The sequence below is a fragment of the Mesoplodon mirus genome (assembly GCF_964341445.2).
Source record: "Mesoplodon mirus genome assembly, chromosome: 18".
NCBI classification, from domain to species: Eukaryota; Metazoa; Chordata; class Mammalia; order Artiodactyla; family Ziphiidae; genus Mesoplodon; species Mesoplodon mirus.
Window position 1 is genome coordinate 48,898,452 of NC_138994.1, and position 21,850 is coordinate 48,920,301.

The window sequence follows — 21,850 nt, forward strand, 5'->3', positions numbered from 1 at the left end:
CAGGCTGAGTGCCTTGAGTTAGGATCACACATCACCTCAGTGGTCCCCTTTCGATTGCTGGCCTTCTGAACATCAGGAGGGACTTACTCATGTATTAGTGAAAAGCTGCTACACATTGAGCAAGTACTGTAGAGTTATGTAGTCAGCGTGCTCACTAAAGTTTAAATAAATTAATATGCTTAGACAAATGTGCAAAGCCACAATCAAAATTCTCCAATTATTGGGCTTCCCTGGTGGCGCAGTGGTTGAGAGTCCACCTGCCGATGCAGGGGACACGGGTTCGTGCCCCGGTCCGGGAGGATCCCACATGCCGTGGAGCGGCTGGGCCCGTGAGCCATGGCCGCTGAGCCTGCACGTCCGGAGCCTGTGCTCTGCAACGGGAGAGGCCACAACAGTGAGAGGCCCGCGTACCGAAAAAAAAAAAAAAAATTCTCCAATTATTCACTAATATCTTAATCGTGTTTATAAAAAATAAAGGTGAATATTGAAGCTAATTAAATCTCCTTAAAAATGCCAAGGTGAAGTATATAAAATCCAAATGTTTCTGATGGGATTGCAATTATTTGCAAATTTTTCAATTCCCACTGAGCAATTAGATACACTGTTTTATCATTTTTATTTATTTAACTAATTACATCCCGCTTCTCCCTGTGAAAAGAACACAAGTAGACAAACAACTGTTCTATATTCACTTGATCCAATTTTGCGTATATAATTTTGGACGTGTGTTGCCTTTAGCAGAATTTGATTTCTTTGAATCTCAAATTTTGGGGTCAATTAGTCCAGTCATTTATAACTGTCTGGGTCCTGGACTCCTTTTGAGTCCACGTACTCTGATGAAAGCAATTTTTCACACAGTTTCTGGGAGCACCTGGACTCCCAAAGTCCCCCAGGTCCCCAGTTGAGTCCAAAAAAATGAGGAAACAAGCCCAGAGGCTAAAGTGACTCAAGCTGCCAGTCAGTTCCACTCTCGGGATTGGAACTCCCATCTCCCAACCCTCTGGCCATTCTGGGAGAGACAAGCCTAGGGCCTCCTTGCCTGGGTTCAAAGCCTGATTCTTCTGCCTGTTGGCTGGCGATGTGGGCAAGTTACATCACCCCCCAGTGCAGTGGTTTCTGTGTCTGAAGACTTCCTCATTTGCCTGCCCACTTGTTAGCATTACCGTTGTGTTTGCTGTAATTATTTACAAGCGAGGAAAGAGGCGCTCAGGGGATAGGCAGTTGCCCTAGGTCGCCAAGCTGCTAAGCCATGTGGCTCCAAAGCCTGCAGTCTTGGCACACACCACGTTGCATCCCCAATTTCTCCCGGCCCTGACCAGGACCGGAGTAGGATGCAGGAAGTCCAGGAGCCACTCTCAGGGAACAGCCTTCAAGTTCAACACAGCACGCCAGCTCTCTCCCCGGCAGAGGAAGGACCAGCAAGAGGACCAGGAGGGAGAGGGAGGTCAGTGTTTTATGGAAGGGGATGGGAGACGTGGATGCAGTGAGGCCAGCCTGGGTGAGGGGAGGGGCTGCTGCCCAGGGGGAGGCCTGGCCTCTGGCTCCCACCCTAGGGGTCGTAGAAACAGCTGGCAGCAGCAGCACAGGCCGAGGGAGGCGGCAGGGGCTGGCTGGGCTGGCTGAGCCACAGAGGGGCTTCCTGGAGTGTCCAGCCACAGGTACCTTGGAGCAGCCCTGGGCTGAGAAATCTGAAAACCCCTCCCTTCCTGGGCTGTGGGCCAGGTTGTTGGAACACTTTCAGTTTTGTTTCTCTGCCCTCAAGAACCAAAACTCCTCGAAACAGAAAGACTCCGCAGACCAGAACATGGAGGGAGACTTCCAAGTGTGCAGGAACTGGTAAGAAGTTGCTTTCCCGGCGGCCGACCTGAGGCTGGCTAGTCAGAGGGGCAGACAGGGTAAGGCTGTTTCTGAAGTTAAGAGAAAAGGGCCCTTGTACCCAGGAGGGCCAGGGTGGAAGATTTAAACTCAGGAAATGTAGGAAGATGATGAGAGATGGCCAGGGTTGGCTAACGTCCCTGAATGCCATCTCACCCCCGCCCCAGATATTTCAGACTTTCTGGGACAGTTCTAAAGCCAAACAGCCAGGCTAACTGTCCCTGTGGGCTACTCATACTTTTCAGAACTTAGGTCCTAACTTGGAGTTCTGATCATTTGCTCTTCACACCAGTCTTAGACAGAAAGGGGCCCACGGAGATTGTCCTGGACCACTCCCGCCCTCACCTTGAGAGGGCACTGTGGAGCGGGGTGAGGGGATAGAGCAGGGGTCCCAGACCACACCTCTAACTCAGGGAGACCGGGCGCCTTGAAGTACCTCACTCTTTTTTTTTTTTTTTTTGCGGTACGCGGGCCTCTCACCGCTGTGGCCTCTCCCGTTGCGGAGCACAGGCTCCGGACGCGCAGGCTCAGCGGCCATGTCTTACGGGCCCAGCCGCTCCGTGGCATGTGGGATCTTCCCGGACCGGGGCACGAACCCGTGTCCCCTGCATCGGCAGGCGGACTCCCAACCACTGCGCCACCAGGGAAGCCCAGTACCTCACTCTTGAAGCTCTCTACCTGTGGTGGGAACCAGGGGGATCCCTCCCAGAGAGCTTTCTCCAGGCAGACCCTCCTGGCTGAACCAGCTCAGGAAGAAGAGCTGAAGAGCCAGGCAGGGCAGAGGGACAAGAATAGAGGAAGGGAGTGGGGAGCAGCCTTTGTGCCGCCTGCTGGGGCTGTGCAGAACCCGAGACCTTTTTCAGACCAAGCAGAGTGAGGCTCTGGCTACTCCCCTCTGGCCACATCCCCTGTGCCCAGGACATGGGCAGGCAACTCTCATCATCCTTTAGGCCTTTAGAGCTATGGCCACTACATGTCCTCTCTCCCAAGCTGCCACAAGCAAGAGCTGGTTGAAATGAAACGAGAAGTATTAAGAAACACCCTGCCTGGGAACTGGGAGGGTCAGAAGCTTGTGTTTTTTGGGGTCTCCAAGAAGGGTCTCAACCTCTCTGTGGGTTGCACAGGTGAGCCTTAAGGCAGGGAAAGGTAGATAGCTTCTCGTTCTGGGAGACCTGGGAAGCTCTCCCTATGGGGATTCTGAAAGTTGGCATTGCCCTTGCAAGGAGAGTGGGCATGCAGGGCTGGATTTCGAACTGGCTGTGGGCCAAGCAGGGGAGCGCTTGAAAATAGACAAAATATTTGAAAGAATTTGATATTTGTTATTTCATTTTAAAAACAGCTTTACCAAGGTATAATTGACATAAACTGCATTTATGGTACATTTTTAAAAATATTTATTTTATTTATTTTTTTGGTTGCACCGGGTCTTAGTCGAGGCAGGTGGCCTCCTTAGTTGCGGCTCACTGGCTCCTTAGTTGTGGCATGTGAACTCTTAGTTGTGGCATGCATGTGGGATCTAGTTTCCTGACCAGGGGTTGAACCAGGGCCTTCTGCATTGAAAGTGCGGAGTCTTAACCACTGCGCCACCAGGGAAGTCCCTGTGGTACATTTTTAAAGTGTGCCATTTGACATGTTTGACATAGATATATACCCATGAAACCATCACCATGTCTACTAAAATTCAATAAACTATCAAGTTAGGAAGAACAAAAGGGAATTTTATTCAAGCCACACTGAGAATGATAACCCAGGAAGCAGATTCTCAGAAAGCTCTGAGAACTGTCCCACCAGTTAAAAGTCGAAGGCACAGTCATATACATTTTTGAGACAAAGGATCATACATCAAAATGACATACTGGGGCTTCCCTGATGGTGCAGTGGTTGAGAGTCCGCCTGCCAATGCAGGGGACACGGGTTCGTGCCCCGGTCCGGGAGGATCCCACATGCCGCGGAGCAGCTGGGCCCGTGAGCCATGGCCGCTGAGCCTGTGCGTCCGGAGCCTGTGCTCCGCAACGGGAGAGGCCACAGCAGTGAGAGGCCCGCGTACCGCAAAAAAAAAAAAAAAAATGACATACTGATATTTCACAAAAAGTTCACCAAGGATACTTAGTCCAAGTAAGCACGTACAAAGTGTACCAAGCAAACAGCGAGTCACTGTCACTAGGACCCCCTACAGAGCTGGGAAAGAACCCTATTCTTTGTTTGTTTTTGGTTTGTTTGTTTGTTTTTTGTTTTTGCGGTATGTGGGCCTCTCACTGTTGTGGCCTCTCCCGTTGCGGAGCACAGGCTCCGGACGCACAGGCTTAGCGGCCATGGCTCACGGGCCCAGCCGCTCCGCGGCATGTGGGATCTTCCCGGACCAGGGCACGAACCCGTGTCCCCTGCATCAGCAGGCGGACTCTCAACCACTGCGCCACCAGGGAAGCCCAAGAACCTTATTCTTTTTTTTTTTTTTTTTTTTTTTTTTTGCGGTATGCGGGCCTCTCACTGTTGTGGCCTCTCCCGTTGCGGAGCACAGGCTCCGGATGCGCAGGCCCAGCGGCCATGGCTCACGGGCCCAGCCGCTCCGCGGCATATGGGATCCTCCCAGACCGGGGCACGAACCCGTATCCCCTGCATCGGCAGGCGGACTCTCAACCACTGCGCCACCAGGGAGGCCCCAGAACCTTATTCTTTTATGAAGTTACATTGCTAGCTTCAGAAGAAAGAAAGAAAAAATTGATCTTTACAATCGAGCAGGCACTCCCATCTTTGAGGATCTCTGGTTAATGTGTAATACAGATGCACACCGTACATTAGGAAGGGAGGAGGCCCAAACAAACACAGAGAGAATTTTATGTTTAATTTTTTCTTGTCCTGCCTTAAAATATAAATTATATTTCATCAATTACAATCAAGATGATGAACCTATCCATTCCCCCCAAAAGTTTCCTACGGCCCCTTGTAATCTCTGCCTCCCATTCCTCCTCACCCACCCCCTCTCACCCCAGGCAGTAGAATAGTTTACAGAGCATCCTTACACTTATTTTATGATTTTGCATTGTTCGGATCTAGGACCAACATGGGGAAGGGGGGCAGGTGGTATGGTCATCATATTTTCAGTGCTTGAGGCCTTGGAAGATCTTAATCCAGCAGCCCTGGATACGAAATATGGCTCCATGCTTTATACCATGAAATAAGCCTGTTTTTCCTCCCTCTTGATCCTGCAGCAAAAGAAGTGTGGCCCCTGGCCACTTGGCCCTCCATGAGGCCCACTGTCTGCTGTTCCTGGTCCTCTGTCCGGAGTGCAAGGAACCCGTCCTGCAGCATAAGATGGAAGAGCACCGCAGGGGCGGGCACCAGCAGGTGGGGAGGCGGAAGCAGGGATTGGGGTGGGAGCACCAGGCGGCCAGCCGGGGCCCGGTCCTCACTGCAGCCCGTCTCAAGTGGGCACCCCGCACCCAGCACCCCCTGTGAAGTGGAAAGGGTAGTTAAATCTGCCTTTCTTGTACTGCACTGAGTCAACCCTGGTTTTCCCATCCCCTATCCTTTCCCTACAGGCGAATGGGTTCGGCCAAGGCAAGGGCATCCCTGTTTCAGGAAAGGTAAAATGTTCTTTCAAGGTGTGTCAAGAGGAGAGACAGGAAAGGAGAGCTCTAGAAGGCACTCATGGCCAAGGCTGGTCAAAGGTTAACCTTGCTCTCCTGCTGTTTCTGGAGATCCTCAAGCTCAGGCATCCATTTCAACTCAGCGGGTCCCACAGATGCTCCTTGAGCACAGGGCTGGTGCTGCAGGGAGACGAGGGAACCTGACTCCTGCCCCCAGGCGCTCACAGACCCACACCTGACACACAGAGTCAGGGCCGCTGAGCTGGGTGGGACTCCAGTGTCTCCCTCCGTGTTTAGGTGGGGTGCGCAATGTGTCAGCAGAGCCTGCCAAAGCACTTGCTGGAGATTCACGAGGTGAGAGTCAGCTGTGATTTCTTCTCCCAAGCCCAGGAGGAGGGGAAGGGTCCAGTAATAATGATTTCCCCCCACCCCCCGCCCCCAGTTCTCTCTTCTCGCCCAAGGAGGCCTGGGGCACGCACAACGGGGAACTAGCTCATCACAGGGCCTCCTGCCCCCAGATGCCCATCAGAAGGGCCTGCCGTGGTCCACAAGCCCAAGAGAGCTCATGTTTGCCAAGGAGAGTCCCCCCACCCCCTGACCTTTCCCACCTGCTTTCTCTTACTGGCTTCAATCCCCCAGGGAAATAAGCTCATATCCCCAACGCAACTGCAGTCGCTGCAGGCCAGTGACCATGCCCATCCCGCCTGCCTCCCCGCAGGCCAAGGAATGCCAGGAGCGCCCCGTTGAGTGCCAGTTCTGTGAGCTGGCCGTGTGCCTCAACAAGGTGGACATCCACGAGCACCACTGCGGCAGGCGGACGGAGGTCTGCCCAGATTGCGGCCAGCGCATCATGCTCCACATGCGGGCCCAGCACAGAGATGAGTGCTGGGGTGAGCAGACCCGGCTCCAGAAAGGTGAGCAGGGGTGGCAAGGAATGTAAGCTCTCAGCAGGACAGGTGACATGTGTGATGACAGATGCACATGTCTCAAATCCATCTGGCTATTCTGGACCACGTACTAGAGTCGCCTTCTTGTGTGTCTACTGTGGTCTCTAAATGACTGGTCCAGGGAGACCAAGACGCCAGGAGCTGCGGGCCTGGGAGCTACACAGATGAGTGCAGAGGCAGTGGGGGTCCGACAAAATGGGAGGCTTCCTTGAACCCCTCAAGCACAATTCCAGCCTGGCAGAGACCCACCTGCATCCTTTACAGATGAGAAACCTATGCATAGAATGAAACAGGGGCTTGCTAGAGGCAGAAACCAGACAGGACACCCAAGTTCCCTGACACCAAATCAGGAGCTTTTACCACCATCAGCAGCGGACAGAAGGGATCTAGTTGTAACTCCTGACCTTTGGGCCTATGTGTTGGCCGCCTGGTACCACTGTGTGTTCTCTTGACCTGGTTACCTCTTCATGAGGTGTGTTTACAGAGGACAGCAATGTGACAGATCTTGTGTCACTGGTTGTTTTAGTAACACAGTAACACGTGGAGAGAGCCTAAAATCCTTTGGATGGTAAGTCTCTCCTGGTAAACAATTTTACTAAAATCGGCAAATGAAAAACTGGAGTGCTTGAGATTCGTGTACATTTCCAGCATGGCTGGGCTTCAACACAGCCAACAAACAACTCTTTAGCACAACTTCATCAACACAACACAACTTCAACAAGACAACACAACACAGCTTCAGCACAGTCAACAAAGATGTGTGCAATAACTCCTCATTTGATCACAGAGCTCAGAGACTGGTGAAATGAAAGAGCAGTCAGACTGGACGGGGCTGGCATCTGTGGTAACGGCTCCTTCTGTCTCCTTAGAAACCAGTCCTGCTCCAGGAAAATGTCTCTTCATCAGGGCTGTGTGCTGCCCCGAGTGCACTTTTGCAGCTTAAAGGAAATGATGTGGGTGATTCCTGCTGTGGGTGGCCTGTGTGGCCAAGGACCCTGGCAGCGCAGGACACTCACGGCAGGCCGGGGACAGTTCATCATCAGGACTGCAGGCCATGTACGCAGCTGTGGGACAGTCGGGCTAGCCATTGTCAAGGGCAATAATTTGTGCTGTTGTTTCCATGCTTTTTCAGGGAAGAGAATTTCAGCTCCTAAAAGCAACATCTGCTCTCATTATTGCAACCAAATGATCCCAGGAAATAAGTATTTCCACCATGCGGTGAGTAGAAATTAGTTATTTTCTAATGGTGCCAATAGCTAGTCCGTATTCCAAAAAGTGTAATATGAAAGGTAGGTTCTGGGTCCAATTTTACACAGCATGGATAACAGAGGTTCCCATATTCAGTTTTGCTTTGTTCATAAAGGGATGTTGTGAATTGGTTTAGGCTAATTTAGCACACATAATTGGCCTCCCATCGTGCCAGCCCTTCAAGGAGCCTCCCTGACCAGTCCAGCTATCATTGATCACCTCCAAACATCTTCAGCCTTCAGGGCCTGGACATGGCAATTTGGTCCTTAATAGGACCTGCCTTATTATTTTCTGTCCCATGCGGGAGTCTTCTCAATTAGACTGTTAGCTCCCTCGAAAAAGTTAACAACTTTCTCCATCTTCCCACGGTGAAACTAATATCAAGGCTAGGTACCAAAAGGGGGACTCTGTAAAGATGTCACGATGTGATTGATTGATCGATTGCTTTTGCCTGGGAACATTCACAGACTCCTCCCTCCATCACTCTGAGCACGTTTTAGTGCATTAGCCCGTGCCAAGCTGCTCCCTTCTTTTGCAGGATGGAGCATTTTCTTTCTGGGGAAACTTCCTAAGGCTTCTCTCCAAAGAACTCATTTCCTTCTGCTTGGATGGAGCGCTGTTTGTCCTTTCTTTACCCTTCAATTCAGAGAAATATGAATATCAGAACTAAAGAGACCCTAGGGATGATCTAGACCTTTTTGTTTATTGTGGGACAATACATATAAAATTTACCATTAGTGACATTTAGTGCATTTTAATAGGAATACTTGACTTAATAAAGTCTAAATTAATCATATTCCCTACGCTCCTTACAAACAATATATGGATTTGAGAACATGTTGACTCCAATTCTCTATTCCCACCTTATATGTAAATGCTATGGAATTTAGTTTCACCTTGTTTTCATACTGTCCCTCTTTAGTGATTATTACTGCTGTCATTTTATGCAATTCATGCCTGCTTGGATATACTCACACATTTACCTTTCTCTTTGCTCATGTTCTTTCTTAAATCCCAAGCTTTCCGTCTGGGTAGGATTTCTCTCTTCCTGAAATACACATCTAGGTAGTTCCCTCAGCAAGAAGCTGTGAGGAGTAAACACAGGTACTTTTTTCCTGCATTATTATTATTATTTTTGTGTGTGTGTGGTACGGTGGGCCTCTCACTGTTGTGGCCTCTCCCGTTGCGGAGCACAGCCTCCGGACGCGCAGGCTCAGCGACCATGGCTCACGGGCCCAGCCGCTCCGCGGCATGCGGGATCTTCCCGGACCGGGGCATGAACCCGTATCCCCTGCATCAGCAGGCAGACTCTCAACCATTGCGCCACCAGGGAAGCCCTTTCCTGCATTATTGAATGGTAGTTTAACAATTCTACGTTAACCGTTATTTTCTCTTAGCGTTTTGAAGTTCATTCCACCGTCTTCCCACCTCTATGATTGCTGTTGATAAGTCTGCTCTCAGTGTAACTGCCATTCCTTTGTGGATAACCCTTTTTCTTTGGTTGATTTCAAGATCCTCTTTGCCTTTGATCTTCCTGGTTTCACTGCAATGCACCCAAGAGAAGATTTATTTTTATTCATCCTGCTTAAAACAATATGCTCAAGAGTGTTTATATTTTTCTTTCTTCTTCAGAATTTCTCCTGCCCAAATCTAAAGATTTAGTTCTGCCTTAATCAGTTCTGAAAAGTCTCAGCTATAATCTCTTGGAATCCCCAATATTCCCTAACCCCTCCGTGTTCTCCCAACTCTTTCTGTGGAACATATTAGATGTACATCAGGCCTTCTCGTTCTATCCTCATGTCCCTCAACCTTTCACATTTTCTATTTCTCTCTCCTATATTCTGAATAATTTCCTCAAATCCTGTTTTCAAGTTCATTCTTTCTTGGCCAAATCTAACCTGCTATTTTTAAGCCTATCCATTGAGGTTCAGTGTCTGTATTGTTCATTTCAAGAAGTTCTGTTTACCTCTCTTTCAAATTCACCTACTCTTTTTTTCATAGGGTCGTATTCTTTTCTCTTGTTTGAATCATTTTTAATTAATTTATTTTACAGTCTCTCTCCTATAGTTCTGTTATCTGAACTCCTTGGAGACTAATCCTGCTAATGATTGTGTCTGTGACTGTTACCCAAGGTAGAGTGTTTCCTTGTGTGTAAATTTGAATAGTGAGCTTCTATTTGGTGAGACTCTATCTGTGAGAATCCTGTATGACCTAGTTTGGGATTATGTAACCTCCAGAGGGATTTTGTGATTGCTTCTGCCATACATCCCAAATTTTACATTAACTCTTCTGCTTGGGTATTCCCAGAGCATGAGGATTTTGTAAATCTGAACCCCAAATACAAGAATGGCATGAGCGTCGGATTTTGAGTTTTCAGGAGTGTCGGTTTTGCTTCCGCACCCTCAATTTCTAGTCCAAGGTAGACAAGCTCTCTTGCCACTTTCCTTTTCCAATTAGCCGATTCTTTTCTCTTAGCCACCACAGGTTAGCCTTCAAGGTTCCCAGCTTTACGCAGGGAAAGGGGAATCTTACTTCCAATTCCACATCTTGTGTGGATGGGACTCTTCTCTTATCCAAGCTCTTAGATATGAGATTGACCCCACATCTCCTCCTAAAGTGTCAGCTCATGTGCTTAACAGGTCAGGTCTTCATTCCTGGAACATGGAGCTTGCTTGCTTTCTTGCAAAGTCAGCTCAGTGAATGTTTGTCATATTTTATCCAGCATTTCAGAGTGGGAAAATTTCAGGTTATCTTGCCTGTTGTATTGTCCACCATTAAAGCTGAGGTCATTTTAAAATTTGAAGTATGACTCATAATTGCAGGACAGATGCCGTCCAGTCTCAGATTCTGTGACATATTCTCCAGTTGGGAAACCAGATATTCCTCCTTCATCCCTTTCAAATCAGGCTGCTGAAGATCAAACTTCCACAGCAGAGAAAGGCGTCCGTCCAAAGACAAAAAATACAAGAAGATTTCCCCTTCTTTCTGAAAAGTCAACACGGCAAGCACCAAGAGGCACAAACAAAACCATGGATCTGCCTTTGAAGTCTGATGGCAAGCTCAGGGCCTCCTCTCCTGTAGAAGACGAGACAGCCTATGACATTCTGAGGAGGTGTTCTCAGTGTGGCATCCTACTTCCCCTGCCAACCCTAACCCAACATCAGGTACCCAGCTTCCATTCTCTCCTTATCCGGCTGGGAGCCATCTGGACAGTGTTTAAAGAAATCCAAGACCTGCAGGATATTCTCAGACATCTTTATCTCCCCTTTCTCTGTGTGTCCAAATCCATTCTCATAGCACCTATCACCTGGTTATATATGTGCATCATCTCCCACCTCTGAAGGCAGAGCCAGATCTTTCATCTCTGTATCTCCAGTTCCCAGCCCAGGGAATAACCACAGCAAATGCCCCAAAACTGGGGAGCAAACAAATGAACAGAGCATACCCAATCTAGCTCTCTAGCTCATAGTGTAGATAAGGCAATCCAGGCCCAGAGATCAGAGCCTTGGTGAAGATACTAAGTCAGCTGGTATCTTGCCTCCAACAGATCAGGATTTGCAGCCTCAATAGCCTGATTTTTTACATCCTAGATTATTTTCCAATAATAATAAGAATTAGTATTAGAGGTAGTTAACCATTATGCACCAGTTACAATGCAAAGCTCTTTACAAATGGTTAATCATTATAAAAAACATGCAGGTATTTTATCCCTATCTTACAGATAAGGAAACTAGACAGAAAGGTTGAGTAGCTTCCCCAGGATTATACAACTAGAGAGTGGCAGAATCCAGCCTAAAATACAGGTGTATATAGTTCCAAAGCTTATGCTCTTAAGCCCCAAACAGGATGTGTCACTCAAAAAAAGAAAAAAAAAAAAAAGCTTTCATTATTTGATGTTTTTCAAAATACAAAAGTACTAGATACTACTAAATACTAGATTTTGTTGTAACCAGTTGACATGATACCATACAAGCAAATATAAAGATAAAGCTCATCCTCCCCCACACCCACCCCACTTCCCCAGTCCCATGCCCTGAGATACTAGCTTCAGGATCCTGGTGGGTGTCCTTCCAAAGCTTTACCTCTGTTCACACACACGTGAACAAGCCTCTATGGGGTTTGAATTGTTTTTTCTTTTCCCCTGTATATCATCTTCCTATATTCATTACTCTGCCGTTTGCCTTTGTCACTGAGTATATGATGCACACTCCTTACAGAAAAGCAGACCTAGATCTTGTTTTGTCTGCCGTCTTCTCTGTATGCACCCAGCACATAAGTTTACGAAGCTGAGTGCATTTCATACTTGCTGGGGGTGTTATTAATGCCGTATTTCCTTGCCTCCCACAATTTGAAATTTCCTTCCATACTTCCCTCCATCCTTACATAATAGGGTTGCCGAATTTAGCAAATAAAAATTCGTTACTTGGGACAAAAATAACTACAAAATAATTTCATGAGACATACTTATACAAAAAAAGAATTCTTTGTTTCTCTGAAATTAAAATTTAACTGGACATCTTGTATTTTATCTGGCAACTCTGTTATATAACCACACACACACACATACACATTTGGAGTCCAATTATACACATTCCTTTGCATCTTTTTTTTTTTTTTTTTGCGGTACGCGGGCCTCCCACTGTTGTGGCCTCTCCCGTTGCGGAGCACAGCCTCCGGACGCGCAGGCTCAGCGGCCATGGCTCACGGGCCCAGCCGCTCCGCGGCATGTGGGATCCTCCCAGACCGGGGCACGAACCCGCATCCCCTGCACCGGCAGGTGGACTCTCAACCACTGCGCCACCAGGGAGGCCCTCCTTTGCATCTTAACGTTACGATTCATCAACACCCAAGGACATCCCTCCAAGTCAAATGACGTTGCCCTCCCCCTTTTTTAATGGCATAAGAGTCCATGGTGTGGGTATCCTCTAATCTCTTTGCCCACCCCCCTCATGATGATAGGCCTCTATTAAACATTGTCCCAAGCCTCCCATAGACGCCTCATGGCTCACTGGGCTCCCTACATTTTCTATGCCATCTGTAGCTCAGGGTTCCTGCTCCGGGAACTGGGGATAGGATTACCCAGAGATATCCTAGGAACTAACGCTCCACTTTAAACGCGTTGAACTTTTTTAATATCCATTTCTTTAGGAGAAATGCTGGTGGTTAGCTTCATCAAAAGGAAAACAAGTGAGAAGTTCCAGCTAGCTTTGGAAAAGAAAAGGTACAACAGATTTAGAAGATTTTGTTTTTACACTGGTTTTTCTGCTCGCTTTCTGTGCTAGTCTTTACTTGTGAAAAGAGATGGGTTTTATTCACTGGGTTTCTTTCTTGTAGAAGAAAAGGTTTGGATTCTAACTGCTTTCCTCCTTTTGAGCCGAGATGTTGGTTTCCACAGGAGCTACCAGAAGAAAAAAGGGCTCTGGCTCTTCTGCCTGAGAATTCTGATGAAGCATCTAGGCTGCACACAGCCTGGACACCTTAGGGAACCCAGCTTTGTCCCCGGAGAATAAAAAAGCCCTCCCTGAAAACTTGTCCTCCACTTTTCTGTAGACTTTTCACTGTTTTTCCAGGGCCACAGATGGCCACGGCTAGCACGGCAAGGAAAGGGGAGTGGCAGCAAAGAAGAAAGGGAGAAAGGAAGAGAAAAATGAGGCTGGGTGGCAGGGGAGAGCCAGGCAAAGCACTAAGAGGTGCTAGTGAGGGCTGTTGGCAGGGAGACCAGCTGGGAGACACCTAGAGATGCAGCCCACCTCCTGGCAGCCCACCTCCCCACACCCTACCTTTCTGCCTGGCCCGTGGGGAGACCCCAGACCCCACCAGGGAAGGAAGGGCCCAGGACACCCCACCCTCCCGAAACTGGAAAAGTGGGGCATTTCTCAAGCTTTGTCAAGTTGGCGAAGTCACGTTTGCTTAAGACTTTCCTTGGGTCGGCAGCGACAGTGGTTTCCCAAAGAGAGGCCCCACACGCTGGGTCCCCGGGACTGGACAGGACCCCGAGGATGGGTCAGGACAGGAAAGGTGGCGACTGCGCGGGCCTGCGCCCCAAGTCCGGGGGCAGGACCTCTTTCTCGCATGAGGAGGGAGGGGCAGGGGTCGCGGGGCCCAGTCTCCCGCCTCTGGCTCCCCGGCCAGGGTGCCTTCCCGGGCCACCTGCGCGGGGACCCGTCTTGCCCCGCACGCGCACGATCGGTTCAGCTGGCAGCCCCAGGTTTGGGCCCCGCGGCCGCGGGCATGAACAGAGCCCGGCAAGTGGCGGCGCGTCACAAAGGCGGCCGGCCACTCGGCCTCCAGCCTCTGCGGGGCCGGGCGCGGAGCCGGCGATAGCGCCGGTGGCGTCGGAGCCGAGGCGTCGCGGGCGCAGCAGGCCGAGCAGCGCGCGGCGGGTCTCGGCGAGCAGCGGGTAAGGCGGCGCGAGTGGGCGCCGGCCGGGGACGCCCCGAGGCCAGCGCGGGGGTGCGGGGCTGCCCTCCTCACCTGCCGACCCCGCGAGGCTCCTGGGCCACCTCCCCTCCCCGGGTGATCGGACACCCAGGTTTCCTCCCAGGCTTGGCAGCTGTGTGACGTGGTAAACCCAGCCTAGGTTCCAGCGTCCTTAGGCTGGCTTGGAATCCCGCTCCCCACCTAGCACGCCGTCTCACCGGGACACTTTCCTAACCTCCCATTTGTAAGTACCTTCCCTACAGGGATGTTTTGGAAGCACCTTGCCACCCACTTTCTGTTAGCAGCAAACACTTGTATAACATTTACTGTGTGCCAGGCACTGTTCTGGTGCTTTCCGTATATCAGCCCGTTTAATCCCCACAACGCTAGGAGAAAGGTAGTATTATTACCCATATTTACAGATGTGGAGACTGAGGCATAAATAAATTAATTAACTTGCCTAAGGTCCCATACCGCAGTTGACAGAACCAGGATCCAACCCACTAAGCTACAAGAGGGGAGGTTCCAGGCGGTGACATGACTTTTGGACCACTTGCAATACCTTTCCCAGCCCACCAAAGATGTCCTTCCAACCCCCCCGCCCCCCATGGCTTAAAGTGTCTGATAATTCTTCAGACCCTGTGACCTTGCTGGGTCAAAGGGCTTCGATTAGCTTTCGAACTGGTTTAGCTTTTCTCTTTTATTTTCTTTTCTTTTCTCTTTTCTTTTCTTTTCTTTTCTTTTCTTTTCCCTTGGCCGCTCTGGGAGGCTTGTGGGATCTTAGTTCCCTGAACAGGGATCTAACTGGTGCCCCCTGCAGTGGAAATGAGGAGTCCTAACCACTGGACCGCCAGGGAATTCCCTGGTTTAGCTTTTCTTGAGCATCTCTTAGGTGCCTTGCTCCTTACTAAGTGCCGTGGAGTCCCCTAGCCCCGGGCAGTTTATATGTGATTGAAGACACAACCTTATTTCTTCATTAGTTAAATGTTTAAGAGCTTCCTCAAAAGAAGAATGAGGCTGTCCCCTAGTCTCAAGGAGTGTGTGCGTTTCTGGGAGAGAAAGGCTTAGATTATACTAAGATTATCCTAAGGATGGACACTGAGAGAGAGAGGGGAAAGAGAAGGGGAGCCGGCTGACCCCCCTGGAGCCCTGTGTCCTGGGTGGGGGCAGGCTGCTACCAGTTCCCGTGTGGAAGTCTGTCTGGGTGGGAGATGGGAGGGCCGGCTGGAGGCAGGGGCCAAACTGTTCTGTAGGTGACCATGGGGTAGGGAGGACAAAGGCACGGGGAAGACCCCAAAATAGGTCCCCTACGGGAGCTTGCTTGAGGATGCTCATTGCCACTGTGCTGCTGGGGAGAGCTGGAAGAGGCCTGGGGGTCCATCACATGGAGAGTGGGTAAGAGAGAGAAGGGGATACCCACCACCGGGTCTATTCAGATGACAGATGCCGTGTGAGACGTACGCAGGGCAACATGAATGATGCTTACAGACACTGAACACACATTTGGCAAGCACGCACACAAACAAAAAGCAGCACATCAAACACACTGGAATAGTTGCCTGTGGTGGGGAACAATGGAGTGGGACATAGAATTAAAAGGGAATAAATGAATAAATAGAATCAAAGAGAGGTCTTGCACAGACAAGTGTCTGTCCTGAACTGAAAATTATGATTAACTTGTCCCTCTGAAGCCAAGGCCTGAAAAGTGGAGGTAGGAAAATAGTATAAGAGAAAGAGTAAGAAAGCCCAGGTCTAGCCTGAGTCCTGTTACTAACTTGCTGTGTGACCACAGGCAAGCCCCTTCACCTCTCTGTGCCTAGTTTCCATCTGTTAAAAAAAAATAAATCAATTCTCAGATCTCTTCCAGCTCTGAGTTTTTGTGAACCACAATGAATGGCCTTGGGTTACCTGGTAAAGAAGCCAATAAAAGCTTTATGGAGTGGTAGGGCTTGAACTTTAAAAATGGGGGGTTGGGGAGGGGTAAAGAAAAAGAGGGTAGTTCTCAGGCAGGGGAAACATTGAAAGCAAAGCCATGAAGATTACAGCAGATGGCTATGAACCGTCTGACCGAGGGCTCAGTGTATCTGGTGGGGCCTTAGCCCAGTTCTTCCCTGGGACTCCCTAGCCTGGCTGGGGAATACCACCTGCAATCCAACAGCCAAGTCAGAGACCTTTCAGTCCTCCCAGTTCAGGTGTTCACCAGTTACCAAATCATGTCTGCCAAAGAACCCACCCCGATTCCCACTATAATGCCACCCTAGTCCCAGGCCTCAAGCCTGGCCTCTACTATGGACCATCCTTCCTCCATTCCCCCAGAGTATTCTTTCTTTACCTCAAGACTGACCACGTCACTTCTGGGCGTGTGATCCTTCGACCTGCCCTGACCTCAGCTGAGGTTCTCCACGTTTGTTCTGCTGCTGCACCTTTTGAATATAAACACAGCCATCAGCAATGTCACTCAACACAGACACTGATTCTCATCCAGAGAAGATGTCAGAATTCCAAAGTCTTAGGGAGAGGGGACAGTGAGAATCCCTGGCTGTAGGACACAGCCTTTATCACATCATTCAGAGCATCTTGAATGATGCCCTTGAACCAGCACCTCCCACTGCTCCAGCTCCAGTTCCATCACTCCCTGACCCTCACAAGTTAAGCTCCAAGCAATTTTTAGTTCCGTGAATGTGAACACATCACTCATACTCACAGTTCCGTGGCTTTGCCCATCTTGTTCCCTCTGCCTGGACTATACCAGTTCCTCCACCACCAACCTGTCTGCCTTGCAAATCCTACTCACCCTGCAAAACCCAGCTCAGATGCCACCTCCTCTGAGCAGCCCTCTCTACTTCTTCTTACACATACAGAACTAATACCCCCGTTTGTGCCACCCTGCACCATGAATATGCCTGAGGATTTTCATGTGTCCCACAGTGCTGTCATTGAGTCCTGGTCTATGTCCCTGATAGACCCCTGATGGGCTGTGACTCCTTGCAGGTGTGCACAGTATGGTGGATTTATCATTGCACCCCCTGCACCAGCCCAGTACCTACACATGGGGCCATAGTGCAAGTTTGTTCCATTGGGTTTAATATGTGTTTGGCAGGCAATGGTTCTTCCTTTTTACTCCCCACAGAAAACAAGTGATTGCTTTTCTTTCCTCATTTTTGGAAGCTCTGCCTACCACACAGCTGCAGTGGACATCCCGGTTCCTTGATGGACGAAGAAGGCCAACTGATCCAGCCTCAACACCGGAGCTACTGGGCCACCCTGCCCGATGTGTGCCTACGTCGTATTTTCTGGTGGCTGGGAGACAAGGACAGGTCCAGGGCAGCCCTTGTGTGCAGAAAGTGGAACCAGATGATGTATTCGGCTGACCTCTGGCGATACAGGACCATCACGTTTAGTGGGAGACCTTCCAGGGTACACGCGTACGAATATGAGTTGGCTCTTTGGTATGTTAAGAAATTTGGTCATTATCTGGAGCACCTGGAGATCAAACTCCTGAATCCTTACAACGTTGTCCAGACCAGGAAGTTCCAGGTCACCATGCAAGGCCTTTTCTCGTGTCTGGGCAGGAGAAACAACCGTCTGAAATCTCTGTCCATCCAGCACCTGGAACTGGACCGCCTGGTCTGGAGGAACAACATCAGGAGGATGTTCATGGAAAGCTTGAGCTTATTCTTGAAGAAAATGGGCAAGCACCTGGATTATCTCAACCTAAAAGGGGCTAGGCTCACCGTGGAGCAAGGCTGCTACATCCTCAACTCCCTGAGCTGCTTAAGGAAAGAGAGTGTGGTGTCAGAGCTCAACATCCAGGACTACTTCAGCCACCACCTCGCTGTCTACAGCAGCCCCCAGTTCAACAAGACCATGGCCACGTTCCGCAACCTGGAGTCCCTGACCCTCAACTACAACTGCATCTCCGATGAGCTGCTGGAGAACTTGTGTGAGAACAATGCCGACACCCTCTGGACCATGAACATCAAGTGCCACATTCATGACCCCCACAGGCAGGTCATCTGGGGCATGTCCTGGGCCAAGCTGGCCAGGTACGCCACCAACCTGAAAGTCAACTTCTTCTTTGAGCAAGTCATGAAGTATGAGCACTTGGCCCGGATCCTCCTGCAGGAGATCCCGATCAGGGGCATCGGTCTGCGAAACCACTTTTTCAGCAACCCCGACTGGTCCATGAGGCCCACTCTGATGGATCTCCTGCCCACCTACCGGCACACTCTGCAGGTAAGTGTGAGCTGAGGGCTGGGAGGCTTGTGAGGAGTGGCTGCCCCTCAGGTTCCTGCTACCTGCTCTTGGCTTGCACACACTCACTCAAGGTCAAATTGAGGTTCTGGGAAATGTCAGCAAACTAAGCCTCTCCCGGTCCCCAAGACCGCAACAGAGGACAAAAGCTACGGCTCGCTTCTTATACGTGGAACCAATTCCTGATTGGCTGTCAACCAAGGCAAGCTCCTATATCCCTGGCTCAGAGCTGTGAGGCCTGAGCATGCAGGTGCCTTTACAGGTGAGAAGCAGGTCAGCAGCTTCTTCTACTTCTCCCCCCAGTCACAGCAGCACACAGGACCCAGTGTGACTCCAAACCAGACAAAAAGCCAAATTTGACCCAAGTTACAGAAGAGCTCAGAGGTGTGGGCTGTTCTCTAGTCTGGCAGCTCCCCATCTACAAAATCGGGATCATTTTGTGCCCCCCGCAAAGACCTCTCAGAAGGCTGTGAGGATTGATACTCAAGCGTATAAGTACCACTACTAACAGTGAGGGATGACAAAGTGCTAAGCGGCTCACACAGCCCTGAAGTGGGCAGGCAGACATCATAACCATTCGGTGCTGCCCGTGGTCACCTGGCTAGTCCATCGCAGGGCCAGGACCACCACTTTGATCTCCAGACTCCAGATACATTGCCTTGAAACTCCAAGTTTCGTACATTTGGATGAGATCCCTTTCATTCCCAAATCCCTTCTTCCGACAACTGCTTGTCCAGTGCCCCTTATCTAAAGCACTTGAACCACCAGGGGCTACCAGGCCAAAGCCAGGTCATGAAAGTGTTATGAAATGATCCAGCCAGTCCCAGCATCTCTGTCCACACCCGTCTTCCCCTTTGGTGCTTTTCCAGAAACTAACTCTTGAGTTCAACAACAGCCATGAGTCTCTGGACGAGGAGCTGCACCTCCTCATCTTATCCTGCAGGAAGTTGTTTTACTTCAAAATCAGTGCTTTCCTTCACATTAACTTTGTGGAGCAGATCCTGAAGAGTCAGGAAGAAGGGCGGTGTGCCCTGCGCACACTCAAGGTAAGAGCCCCCCCGGGGTGGGTTCCAGGGGCATCGGGCAAGGGCATCCAAGCCCCTGGGCGGGCAGGCATCCAGCCCCAGTGTTCCTGCTGTGGGATGAAGGTCACAAGTGAGACAGGGCATGGGGGGTGGACGTCTCACAAGTCCGTCCATTGGAAATTAACAATGTCACGGAAGGGAATCTGGAGCTTTCATCCTTAGTTGGTTTTGGGCTTTTCCTGGTTCTGCCAACAATTGTACGCGTACATCATTCAGATTATCTTCGGGGTCTGGGTGATGTAGCCACTGTGTGTGTGTGTGTGTGTGTGTGCGCGCGCGCGCGCGCGCGCGCACACACACAGGGGTGTTTGTCTATCGGCACAGGTGAGAATTTATACAAACAGACATGAGATGCATGAAGTGGACAGGACACTGCGGGAAATTTACAGGAAGTACAGAAAGCTGATCGATTCAGAGATGAACTATTGTGTCATCGCTTACTCCATGATGTAATGAGCGCTCTCCAGAGGAAGAAAGCCAAGAGCACTTTGAACTTGACAATCCGAGCCTCACAGAATGACACTTGGGGCATCCCTTACCCCCACCCCTTTTTCTCCTCTCTCTCCTCTTTGCTAGTTTCACACCAACATGACACCCCAGCAACGGCTGGGACCTTTGGTCATCTGAAGACCCCAGGTGACTTGAAAGTGCTATCTTTACCAACTATCTGGGTGTGATTTCTTTTTTTGTTGTTGTTTGGTTTTGCTTCTTGACCCTCACTCAGCCACAGAGCTGAAAGCCCAAAGCCGCTTGGAGCAGTGTCTTACCCGGGGACCCTGACTCTTGCTAATCTCCCTCCGGCAAAGGTGTAAGTAGTCAGAGAGCACATAGAGCTGCATTTTCCACTGACTGTCAGTGTCAGTTCAGAAACACTTTCTATCCTGGCTGCCCTTCACATTCGAGCCTTCTGCCAGTGACGCTGGCCAGGCCCGATCTCAGATGAAAGAAATTCACCAAAACATCCTGCAGTGAAGCAGGGAAATTCCCTCATTTAGAAGGAGCCTGCTCAGAGCCAGAACTCCCTCCCACAGGAGATCAGCCCCTAATTTATCAGTGTTGTGGACTCGGGTCTCCCGCATCTGCTTTTCTGGTGTCTCCTTTATTCCCCATCCAGGCAGCATGGCGCCCAGCCTGCTACAAATGTTCAGGTCTCGTGGGGCTGGACCAGAAGTGGCCTTTACACTCATATTCACGAAGAATCTGTAATGTCCTGGAGAACTATTCCTAATGCGATGTTAAGTGAAACTGTGTTTAGTGTGATACCAATCAGGTAAAAACACAAATACAGGGGTTTTTTTAAGCATAAAAGAGATATACCAAAAATCTTAATAGTTATCTCTGGGTGGTGGGATTATGGGTGACTTTTATTTCCCTTTTCATGCTTTCCCCTATCTCTCAAATTTTCTACAAAGACCATGTGTTATTTTTATAGTCACAGGGAAATCTGATGGGTTTTAAACAGGGAATAAGGGTAAATTCCTGAGCCCATGCCATTGACATAGATTGCTTTTGGTCTTTTGAGATTTTTCTGCATATAGTTGCTTATAGGGGGGTTTTCCAATAGATATAAATTAATATATCTCAGAACATTTTGACAAGTGTCTCATTTGCGATTTTATCTTACCTTTTGTATGTTGTGTCCATATTTATGCTTAGCTTTTCAGGTCTTTGTTCAAGTTCATATTTATCCAGTGCTTTTCAATTTTCACAGGATTTCCACATTCACTGTCATATCTGAATGTCCCTGCAATGCTGTTGGGTGCCTATGGTTCCTGTTTCACGAACATTCAGAAAAGATCAACACTGGCAAGTGGTGTGGAGTCCCTATCTTGTTACCAAACTCGGGTTCTGCTGCTTGTCACTCAAGAATCCAATACCGAGAGACAAGTGTTGGGTAAAAGGAAAGATAGCTTTAATGAGGAAGCCGGCAGTCCTGGGGAGAAGGTGGATTCACGTGTCAAAGAACCAACTCCCCACTGTTGATCGGGGGCAAGAGCTTTTAAAGGGGAGTTTTAGGGGTGCACAGGTGGGTGGGGGGCTACGTGCAGAACAGCACAGTCAGCTCCATCAGTCACCTTGAAATTGCAGAGGTCTGATCAGCCTCATCGTGATTGTTTTAAGTACAGTTAATCTTCAGTTCCAGGGTCGCTTTGTTCCCATTTCCTTGAGGCCAGTTCTTGGAATTGTGCAAGATGGAGCAGCTCATGTCATGGCTACAGTCTGGTCATCATGTAGGTAACTTCTTCCACCTGGTGGAGGTTTCAGTATCTGTAAAACAGCTCAAAGGATATGGCTCAGAATATTATCTGTAGCCCTTGAGGAGGAACTAAAGGTCCTTGACTTTCCTTAATGGTTAAACTATGATTATTTTGTCTTCTTTGACTGTTTGCATTTCTTTCTGCATTTTCTTCTCTGATTAAATTTATTCTTTGGC

General features: G+C 49.5%; 1 protein-coding gene across 8 annotated transcripts; it reads left to right on the forward strand.

Moving 5' to 3' along the window:
* Positions 1 to 1,465: 1,465 nt before the first annotated feature.
* LOC309793539 (F-box only protein 39-like) lies at positions 1,466 to 21,051 on the forward strand (the record flags this gene model as incomplete). 8 transcript variants are annotated; one of them, XM_082604090.1, is made up of 8 exons in its annotated part: positions 1,466 to 1,836; positions 5,085 to 5,220; positions 5,760 to 5,816; positions 6,181 to 6,376; positions 7,542 to 7,627; positions 10,480 to 10,821; positions 12,806 to 12,878; positions 17,246 to 17,362. In XM_082604090.1, 7 exons carry the CDS (start codon positions 1,466 to 1,468, stop codon positions 12,860 to 12,862), a joined length of 1,245 nt encoding a protein of 414 aa, XP_082460216.1. The 8 variants fall into 8 exon arrangements, with proteins under 8 accessions (XP_082460216.1, XP_082460214.1, XP_082460215.1 ...); XM_082604088.1 differs by lacking the exon at positions 17,246 to 17,362 and adding an exon at positions 12,992 to 13,560; XM_082604089.1 differs by lacking the exon at positions 17,246 to 17,362 and adding an exon at positions 13,053 to 13,560.
* Positions 21,052 to 21,850: the final 799 nt, after the last annotated feature.